Source organism: Littorina saxatilis, linkage group LG8 (assembly GCF_037325665.1).
Source record: "Littorina saxatilis isolate snail1 linkage group LG8, US_GU_Lsax_2.0, whole genome shotgun sequence".
Classification (NCBI taxonomy): domain Eukaryota; kingdom Metazoa; phylum Mollusca; class Gastropoda; order Littorinimorpha; family Littorinidae; genus Littorina; species Littorina saxatilis.
The window spans coordinates 41,655,926-41,667,370 of NC_090252.1; the positions used below are offsets into that span (position 1 = coordinate 41,655,926).

Consider the following 11,445-nt stretch of genomic DNA (forward strand, 5'->3'; position numbering starts at 1 on the left):
AGATCAAAGTGCAAGAGAGAGAAAAAAAAGCTCTTAATATCCAGCTTTTTGTATAGTCCCGCCTGATAATATTTCCTTCCCTTTCAAATGAAGTCTAGCTAAAGGTAAAAGGCTACAGCAGAGTGAGCTTAGTTACAAAGCCAGGCTAGCACCACACAACACCTAGTACAAAATACAAGTGCATTTTTGGAAAGGTTATGGAATCATAAACTTACCACCATGTAAGACCATGTAAAGGCAATGCTAAAGAAAATAAGAACCAAAACATATTTTACATAATGTGCTAACTTGAATCATTCATAAAGTGATCTGAGGAGACCCTATTCCAATTGCACTATTTCCCAATCAAAAACTAAATTATACAATTGAAGTGACTGACCTAAGACTCAGTCAGAAAATGCCTTGTATGAAGTCATAAGTGGAAAATGAATTAATATGACCGTGGTGAAGCTATGGGTGAGTAATCAAATACGCGTATGACTAAAATGCGCATTCCACGCTCTACGCTCTGTGATTATTCATGGGCCAATCAGATACATAAGTATATGGATAAGCACATTTTCACCGGTTGAGATGTTTGCTTGAGACATAAGTCTTGATATCAGGCTTTTGTTCATGTTGTTTACAACAACAAAAGTGAAGTTAGCTTCTCCATAGACTTCAGACTCTGTACGGCATATCCGGTCCACCGCTAGCATGGCTTGAGTCCTATCTCATTGGCAGGACTCAGGCTGTGCTTGTCGATGGCCAGATGTCTGCTCCAGCCCCACTTTCTTTCGGCGTTCCTCAAGGTTCAGTACTCGGTCCCATCCTTTTCATCATGTACACTAAGCCCCTCTCCACACTGATTCAAAACCATTCTGTTTTAAATCAGTCTTTTGCTGATGACACCCAGCTGTATAAACCCAGTCACCCTGCAGAGACACATTCCGCCATCCAGACCATTCAGACATGCATCACTGATGTTAAATCTTGGATGGTCGACAACAAACTTAAGCTGAATGATGATAAGACTGAAGTCTTACTGTGCAAAAAGAAGAACACTGCATTTCCCTCTCCCCAACCTGTTTCTGTTCAAGTAGGCAACACCGACATTCTTTTCTCACCATCAGCTAGAAACCTTGGATTCACCCTTTCATCTGACATGACCCTTAACAAACATATATCTTTAGTCTGTAGAGCAGCTTATTTTGAGCTTCGTAAGATCAGCACCATTCGCCACACACTCTCCTCTCAAACAACTAACACTCTTGTCTGTGCCTTTGTTCTTTCTAAACTTGACTACTGCAACTCTCTTCTCTCTGGCTGTCCTCTGTACCTCCTGCATAAACTACAAAAAGTCCAAAACTCGGCAGCACGCCTCATTCTCAAAGCACGAAAACGAGATCACGCAACACCACTTCTTCACACACTGCACTGGTTACCTATTCAAGCCCGCATTGACTACAAACTGTCCACCCTCTGCTTTAACTTCTTTTCTGGCTCGTCTCCTGCTTACTTCTCTGAACTCCTCACCGTCTATTCTCCAGCAAGACAACTCCGTGCCTCTTCTGACCGTCGCATCCTTACCATTCCACACACCAAAACCAAAACATACGGACAACGCACTTTTACTTTCTGCGCACCCACACAATGGAATTCTCTCCCCTTTCACATCCGCCACTCTCAGTCACCCCAAGCATTCAAACGAGCACTTAAAACGCACCTCTTCAAGAAATACAACCCCTGATTTTGTTTTCTCAGTCCATCGGTAGGCTATGTGCATGCCCCTGATCAAGGCATGCTACTTCATGTCATGCGCCTATGGTTGGGCTATTATTGCCAATTTTTGTGTGTTGACGAAACAAGACAGAATTGTTGTTGCCGTGTGTGCGTTCTCAAATTATGACGATATTACAGGGTGTTTTGTTCATTGGGTTGTCATGCGTGTGAGAAAGATGTTATTTTCCTTGGTTTGAGACTCTTACTAGACCGACTATCATTCATTGACTCTTGACTCACTTTTTCTACTATGTATTGTGATTGACGCTTTAGTTCCACGTACTCGTTGGATGAATGTGTGAATGTTTTTGTAATGCGGATAGCAGTTGATTTTTGTTGGAAAACTGCCCCTCAGCTCCGTTTGAACGGGCACGCAGTGAGTTGAATTCATGTCACGATTGTTGATCGGGCGTGAAACACGCACGAGAACGAATTTGCACATCAGTTTTTTGGTACAGTCTCAAAAAGGGTTCACGCGGGCTATTCTTCCCGCAAATACCATCAGTTGCTTCCTGTCTGTGAAACCGAGCACATCTCTACAGATTGTGTCAGAAAATAGAAACTTAGATTAATAGTAAAACCGACCATGGTTTTGTGTTCAAAATAGTTCAGGAGAGAAGTGCACCAGATGTGAAGTTTTTGTGCATTCATGACTTGCGTGCCTTTATGAGAAGTGTCGTGAAGAAATGAGCCCAAATGGTTAGTATTTTAAATAGTTGTTTTGTGATTGTAAAGGGGAAGGACTGTTGACGAATTATTTGCTAGCTGCCCCCCCCCCCCCCCCCCGATTATCATTTTCCCTGATTTCGGTTTCATCTAAAAGGCGGAAACTTTGCTTTTTGATAATTATTGAGTCAAAATCGTTGCACTTGGATACTAATTCGTTTGGCTTCGTGATTTCCCTTTTTTTTAGTGATCGTTTTTGAATTAGATTATGGCTGCTAAATCTGTGTCAAACGCGATTAAATAGTTGTTGTTGTGATTTTTGTAGGCAATCGATTTTTGTAATGTTAACTTGACTGCGTGTTTAAGTTTGCTTAGTTAATGCTAAATTGATTGGGTCGATTATCCCCCCACCTGTTAATGGTTACTCCCTTTCAAGTTGTTCGCCAGCCAGTCGGTGGTGTAAATCGTATATATTGTGAGTGTGAGGTATTCACTTGTCAGTCTTCTTTCCCCGCCTCGTGTGCAAATGTTATTTTGTTATGTAATGTTAGTTAAAACGAAATTAACGCGATGTTAGGGATTAAATGACTTACACGCAAGTTTTGTGGCGTGGATGTAACTTTGCCACAAACGGCTCTGTCATTAAATTTAACGGAAGTGTAAAGGACTAAAAGGCAAACGACTAAGTGAGTTTTTTCTTTATGCAGTCGGCTTGATCTGCAAACGAACGGTACTGTCACTAGACAGTTTTGCAACGTAATAACGTGAAGCACGGGACTCTATTTACAGAGTGGTGTTTTGAAACGCTGGCCTCGGCCACCTGTGAAAGTTGTGTCATGGGAACGGAACGAGATTGATTTGAGCACATGTATATCTTGACCTTTTAAAGGCACACTTTAGTACGGTCTCTCCCATCCCCAAACGGTCCCTATATGCATACGATTATGCTTTTTCTTTAAATGTGCACTTTAGTGCAGATTGTCTCTCTTTTCTCAACGATAATGCTTATTATTTTGTTTACTGAAAGTTCAAGTTCGTGCTCACCCCTCCCCCCCTCACCCCTCTCGCCTTCCTAGTTATGCCTGCCTCCCCCCCCCCCCCCCCCCCCCCCCCCTGGTCTTCTTGTTTACTTCTATCTCATGCCCTTCCCCCTTTTTTTCGCTGTTTACTTGTTCGTTCTCACTCGTCTGCCCCCCTCCCACCCCCCTTTTTCTCGTCCATTTATTTCTTCTTTATCCGCCTAGTTTCCCCTGGCCCTTCTGTCCGCAACTTGAATGATTTGGTATAGTTTTTGATGTTTACAATGCATGTATTATAAGGTATTATTTGTTTATTGCAGTTATCACCGATGAACACCCACAACCCCAAACTGCCTTGCCATGTACCCACCCAATGTCCCTTCCTATTTGTCCCCGTTCTCTCTTTATTTGTACTTGGAACTAACGAAAGAATAATATTCAACCAAGCTTCTGTTGTGGGACTTCGAGTATGGATGACGTCTCATGTTGCTTCACTCATCACACACTTCCAATCCTGAGGGCATGCACAGTGATAACATTAGACTCGTGTGGAGTAGCATCATACTCTACACAGAATGAATCAACAGCCATCGACGTCTATTCTAGTAAGCCAAATTATTTCCTCGTTCAACCAGAAATCCAGACAGGAAGCAACTCATTTCAACGCCCTTCACCGTTAGTTAACAGTTTTAGGCTGACCGTCATCTTAAAGACTTTATGATAGCATAGCCTAGTTATTCGCTGTGCTCTGCAGAATCTACTGTGAAGATCCCCCCAAGGTCGTACTGAAGATGAGCGATCCAGTTCAAGAAGCTACTGGCACGGCAGCTAGCGACCAAGAGGTCATCGATGCCTTAGCACCAACTCCTTCACCAGAAGAGCGCCTGGGAGTTACAACCAGGACCATGGCGAAATCTGACAAGGAAGTTAAGGCACAGAAGCTGAGGGACGAGTACTGGAAGGAGAGTCAGATATTTCAGTTAGCTATCAGTCAAGCAGACGACTACCTCCAAGAACAATACCTTGACAAGTACAAATTGAGACAAAAGAAGAAGGTACTACGGACAACGTACAGGGAGCTCCACGCCTTGAATGATAAACTACAGGCAGTGGAACCAAGTCCGAAGGAAAATGAAGATGAAAAGAGCAGACAATCGCAGTTGCAGACAATCGTTGCGCAAGTTGACCTCATCTTTCCAAGGGGACCCGATTCCATTGCCAGCTCGGCGTCTAGTGTTAGTACCAGTGCTAGTAAAGGCTCAACGCGTAGTTCACAGGCATCTTCCGCTGCAGCTAAGTTAGCCAGAAAGATAGAGAGAATGCAGCTGCATGTCCAACTGCAAAGTACGGTAGCCCTCGAAGAAGAGGAAAGAGTAGCAAAGGATATAGAACTAAAGAAATCCATCATCAAGAAAGAAGCAGAGGAAAGAAGACTGGAGGAGGAACGTGAACGCGAGGAAAGAGAACTGAAGGAGGAACGTGAACGAGAGGAAAGAAAACTGACGGAGGAACGTGAACAAGACGAAAGAAAATATAGAGAAGAAGAAAGAAAACTGAAGGAGGAACGTGAACGAGATGAAAAAAGACTGAAGGAGAAACGTGAACAAGACGAAAGAAGATTGAGAGAAGAAGAAAGAAGACTCAAGGAAGAAGCCGCTATTGAAAGGGAGGAATCGGAACAGCGAGCAAAGATGGAAAAGATGAGACTTCAGTTCAAGATCAGAGAAAATGATGCCGTTATCAGCACAATTGAAGAATTTGAACAGGAAAGTCGAGATAGCCAAACGAAGACTCTTTACCCCTCCCTGACCGAGCGTTTTATTTCCAACGCTCCCCCAAACTTCCCCTCCCTGATAGGTAGTGGTCCCATCCCTCTCATGGCAATGGCAGGTCCGGGAGCGACGGCGGACGCAGCACCGGTGGACCTTTCCCAGGGGCAATTCCAGGCTGATATGGCGGGCGACCTCTCTGCCATCACCGTGGACCAGACGGCACTCCTCCTGGGTCATCGCCCACGTTCAGAAGCACCACGGCTACAACCAGCGGGGATGATTACTACCACCGATGCACTGCCTACGACCGTGGCCTTCAGCCATACTGAGACAGGGGTCCCTTTGACGACCACCGCTACGTCACTCGCGACAGGTAGAGGCGGTCGGACGGATGTCACTGGGTTTGGGGGCCCCCTCTCATCAGCCTCCACTCCCTCAAGACCGTCTCACCTTTTTCAACCCTCAAACTCAGAAGCCTGCGGTGGTAACGAGACCGCAGCTGCTGCCGCCACCACGTCACAGGCGGTCGCTTCCGCGCAACCCATGAACAGTGAGACACAGTGTGATCATCACCAAGATGCGGCCCTTCCTCAGTCACCTTCCTATCCCAAAAAGACTCTACCCCCTCCTCCAGGCCTTTTGAGACCCGAGGCATACCCTTTCGTCCCCCATGTGACCCATCTCAATCAGCTGCCCACGACGGTCACATCGCTAGAGCACCCTAGTCAACGGGAGAACGATTCTGCTACCCACTCAGCATCAGAACAGCTCCAACGTTCGCTGACCCAAACCATGGCTGACGCCATCTCACTCAATATAGGCTGCCGGTTCAAGAACCAGCGGTATTTTCGGGTGATTCACTGGCCTACCCGATATGGAAGTCAGCCTTCTCTCTGTTGATTGGTAGACAGCCTATCCCAGCAACGGAGAAACTGCTTTACCTTCAAAAATACGTCGAAGGGTTGGCCAGGGAATCCGTCAAGGGTTTCTTTTTGCTGAGAAACGAGGCTGCCTACCACGGAGCCCTAGAAGTGCTGGAGCAGCGGTTTGGCAATCCATTCATAGTGGCGCAAGCATTCCGAGACAAATTGGACTCATGGGGAGTTGTTAAAAATAAAGACTGTACCGCACTTCAGTATTTTATTGTGAACTAGATTGTGTTGCTGCATGTTTGCAGATGATCTGATGAAAATGTCATTGTTAATTATTTCATTTTGTAACTACTGTGTGTAAGCTTTTTTTTTAGGGACACATACTTTTGTTTCATTGACAAAGTTTCTATTTTGTTACAAAACGGAGACATTTTCTTTGACTGAGGGTGAGGGTGGGGTATATGCACAATGCACACACATTGTATTTTTTGGCAATGTAGACAACTATAGGTTTGGTATGTATGTGGGTGTGCGAATTGTGAGAAAGGTTGGAGATGGAGACAGATTTTGTGTGTGTGTGTGTGTGCATGTGTGTGGGGGGTGGGGAATTAAAATGAGCATCTCTATGACCGGGGGATGTTTATGTGTGTATACATGAGAGTTGTGAAAAAGACTGGCGGGAAAGACACATGGTGTGAGGGGGTCAATAAATAAGCATTTTTGTGACAAAGGGAGGGGTATGTTTCGTTATGTTGTGCTTAGTTTTTAGTATTGTTTTTGGTATGGTTTGGTTTTGGTTCGAGATATCTCTGGTACCACCACTCCAGCCTCATCTAGACTTCATGATAATGAATAAACCAGCGATATTATCAAAAATCAGTTTTCCTTTTCTTTCTTTCTTGTGTGTGTGAAGCAAATGGTGTGTGAAATGCTGGTGTATGAAATTCTAAAAGAGACAATGTACATAATCTTTTTTTTCTTGTTCAAATCGCTGTGCACTGGAAAATGTGTACATTTTTTTTAGAAATTCGAAGGAAAATAAAGACTTACCTACCTTGATTATGCTTCCCCGTCCTTTTTTGACAATAATTTGTTGGAAACTATACATTTAGAAGTAATGTTTGCTATGTTCTGGTCTTGGTTTTCTATGATGTCCCGTGCTGTGCACGGGTTACTGCTAGTTATATAAAATGTGACCTTTCAGTTTCAGGAGGTATTTCCTCCTTTTGTTTCACATGCTCATTATAAGTTCTAATCATGAATCTGTTCTCTTTAGGTTTTATACCATGTCATTGGTAAGTTGCACAGAACTGCAAAACATGTGCATTGTGTAATGTAGAGGTGTTTTAAATATACCTTGCCTTCCTGCACTGCTTATCTTTGTTGGTGTGTGCTCTTCTGCGTCTGCAGCTTCTCATGACTCTTGTCAGATATGTCAACGTTAAAGAGGTATTGCCCAGAATGCTCTTGAGCAACAAAAAGCAAAAACAAAATATAAACGAAGCAAAAAATGGTATACGAGAAAACGAATTATAATCATGTGCGTTTGCTTTATTTGTGTACATAAAAAGCAGACTGATACAATGGTGTAGAACAAGTTTTTCTGTAAATAATATTATGCACAAAATTCAATTTCACCCGCAGAGAAGGATTTTTTTAACCTAGAGGCGCCGATTAAAACTCAACCAATTAATCTTTAAGATACAGTACTAGAACATATCGAAAGGGAAGTTTAGTACCTTTTGTCACTTTATTAGTGGTTGTTTTAATTGCGGATTTCGCCGCTTTTAATCTCACTTTTCTCTTTACATTCCACTGACTTTTTAATCGCACATGATGTTGAAAACAAGCATGTTTGATGAAAAGAAATACTTAAATGACGAAATTTTAGGATTGCATTCAATGGAGCGGTGATTTTTTATTTGCATGCTTCGTCATCAACGATCACCTGAAATGAAGAAAGAAACAAAGATACGCCCGACAAGCGCACGGGGTAAATCCGGCGTACAGTTCGGCGGATAGTGCGCGCGAGCGAGCGAGCGTGTGTGTGTGTGTGTGTGATTAAAAACAAAATTGGTTCTTTAATCGCGGTTTTTGCGGACAAGGGTCATCGGATTCAACATACGTCTCAGCTCGCCGAGCTTCGAACGCGCGTACATGACACAAAAACAAGAATAAGAATAAGAAGAAAAAAAGGGAAATGTTTTTAAAGAAATATTTAAAATTATTTACGTGTATTTGACTTTTGACGACAAGGCAAATGAAATGGTAGGCTCTGAAATAAAAGTTCATACCCAAGTAATACGCTCAAACCGCGAGGCAACTCCGTGACAAGAAAATTGGTTGATTAAAATCAACATGGCCGAAGCAATGTTTTCATAAAAGAAGCGGTATTGTACGGGCACATATTGAATTTGGGTTACATGTGTTGCAGAGTATTTGAAAATCCTTAGGCATAAAAACATGCAAAGAAGAGTGATAGGTCCCTGTTGTGAATATAGTCAAGTGGATAAATTGATTAGGGTTTATTATGCATGCATTCGTGGATAAAATGTAGTATGAATAATACTTACTTGTTTCGAGCTTGGTTTCCCACATGTCGTCTATTTCCCTTCAGATGAAAACCTTTCTCGTACTCCCGAAATCACAGGCAAGAAGACAAATCAGCACTTAACACCGTCGCAACTGTCTATATGTTACAGTTAATCTGTGAAACCAGGGAATACGTGTATTAACTAGGTAATACATGAATTAACTGACGGAAAAAAACCCAGTTAATTCATGTATTACCTAAAATAGTTTAGTTAATACACGTATTCCCTGGTTTCACAGATTAACTGTAACATATATACTGTTCAGGTTAAAAAAAAAAAAAAAAAAGTATGACGCGATAATGAGCCTTGCTTAAGGTGCTATAAATAAATCTGATACTTGTATATACGTGTCTGTTCGTGTTCGGAGCGATGACTAGACTAGACAAGACATGCTGTGGTAAACAACACTAACATAGATTATCGTTTCGCGTTTCAACACGAAATGATAAGCAATACTTACAGTTGTAAACTACTGCTTTATATTCCCTTTCATATTCATTATTATTTGAATTCTGTATGTCATAACATTTTTCTGATGCATGATTCTAATACATTTCTTCAATTAAACATTTATCAATGTGATTTTTATTTACCCTTCGTTTTCTTTATCTTGTTCAACATTTGTTTTATCAATATACCTTTTGATTTGATTGCATATGGTTTGTTTGTTTGTTATTGTTTTTTTGGTTGTGTGTGTGTGTGTGTGTGTGTGTGTGTGTGTGTGTGTGTGTGTGTGTGTGTGTGTGTGTGTGTGTGTTAGGTTTATTTCTTCTTGTCTTCTTTATTGTGGTCTTTCAAACTTTCTCGGCATTATTTTTGTTTTCTTTTACTTTTTGTATGGTTGCCACGCACATCATTGTGGGGCGTTTAATCAATAATAACATGCATCCGTCCACACACAATGTTTTTTCATTCATCCTTAAACATTTACCACTCAGGAAAACTAGAATATTATGATCCATAAAATAAATGAAAGGCACTTACGGATATATAAATACATAATTGACCACACAAACTTTATATAACACATTCTAACATTTCTTTTTATATTTAGTCAAGTTTTGACTAAATATTTTAACATCGAGGGGGAATCGAAACGAGGGTCGTGGTGTATGTGCGTGTGTCTGTGTGTGTGTCTGTGTGTGTGTGTGTGTAGAGCGATTCAGACTAAACTACTGGACCGATCTTTATGAAATTTGACATGAGAGTTCCTGGGTATGAAGTCCCCGAACGTTTTTTTCATTTTTTTGATAAATGTCTTTGATGACGTCATATCCGGCTTTTCGTGAAAGTTGAGGCGGCACTGTCACGCCCTCATTTTTTAACCAAATTGGTTGAAATTTTGGTCAAGTAATCTTCGACGAAGCCCGGATTTCGGTATTGCATTTCAGCTTGGTGGCTTAAAAATTAATTAATGACTTTGGTCATTAAAAATCTGAAAATTGTAAAAAAAAATAAAAATTTTCAAAACGATCCAAATTTACGTTTATCTTATTTTCCATCATTTGCTGATTCCAAAAACATATAAATATGTTATATTCGGATTAAAAACAAGCTCTGAAAATTAAATATATAAAAATTATTATCAAAATTAAATTGTCGAAATCAATTTAAAAACACTTTCATCTTATTCCTTGTCGGTTCCTGATTCCAAAAACATATAGATATGATATGTTTGGATTAAAAACACGCTCAGAAAGTTAAAACAAAGAGAGGTACAGAAAAGCGTGCTATCCTTCTTAGCGCAACTACTACCCCGCTCTTCTTGTCAATTTCACTGCCTTTGCCATGAGCGGTGGACTGACGATGCTACGAGTATACGGTCTTGCTGAAAAATGGCATTGCGTTCAGTTTCATTCTGTGAGTTCGACCGCTACTTGACTAAATATTGTATTTTCGCCTTACGCGACTTGTTAACCTTCACCGTATCACGGGTTGGACTACACAGTCCAGATATAATGAGGGTCGTGTACGACCCATACTTTCCAAACAAGGATTCAACGTAAAAAGTATGGGCCGTACACGACCCACGCCATCCGAGTAGGGATAAACCTGTTGCTGCCTCTTTGCAGAGTATACGTCGTACACGACCCACGCAATCCGAAAAAGGATAAACAACGAAACATTCCTTACGTAATTCCGTAATTCCACGACCCACATCATCAGGACTGTGTCATTCAAATTACGTCATCGTTTATTTGTTTGTTTTACAAAGATAATCTTTGAAAAGATGATTAATGGGATAGTCGTATGGTGATTAGAGATTACATGAAGTCTTTAAAACTCCAAATAGTTTCAGAGATAAAGACGATTTTGTAAGACTCTGGGTCGTCCACGACTCACGAAGCACGGTGAAGGTTAAAGACACATTTCTGATGTAAATGGCAAACAGATAAGACATGCGTACATTCACAACATTAGGACAAAAACAGACATTATAAATAAAATAAAACATAACATTCACCTGCAAGTAAAACAGGAACATAAAACACGCTGATAAAAAGGAAGCAAAATTGTGCAATCTGGTGCAATCTGAGCGTGTAAAGTGCGATTTTTTCAGGTGATACATTTTTCTTCTTTTTTTTTTTTTTTTTTTTTTTTTTGGTCCCGCTGGGGGGGTGCAATTGCACCCATTGCACCCCCCCAGATCCGCCCCTGATAGATATAATATTTGCCCCCAAAAGTGATCAAATCTAAACCATAATCAGTGTTAACATTATCATCATCACCAACTATTGCGAGGTATGATTTAAACAAAATG

At 41.3% G+C, this 11,445-nt stretch overlaps 2 protein-coding genes across 2 annotated transcripts in view; one reads left to right on the plus strand and one right to left on the minus strand.

Moving 5' to 3' along the window:
- The window catches only part of LOC138973593 (uncharacterized), a 409,985-nt gene that overhangs the window by 99,423 nt on the left and 299,117 nt on the right, over positions 1–11,445 (minus strand). The gene's annotated exons all lie outside the window — the stretch shown is intronic.
- On the plus strand, positions 4,238–6,404 carry LOC138974358 (uncharacterized). Its single transcript, XM_070347076.1, has 2 exons — positions 4,238–6,070; positions 6,396–6,404. Exons 1-2 carry the CDS (start codon positions 4,238–4,240, stop codon positions 6,402–6,404), a joined length of 1,842 nt encoding a protein of 613 aa, XP_070203177.1.

Excerpts from the sequence above, each read along its gene's own strand:
- LOC138974358 (XM_070347076.1), top strand. The coding sequence starts at position 4,238 with ATGAGCGATCCAGTTCAAGAAGCTACTGGCACGGCAGCTAGCGACCAA.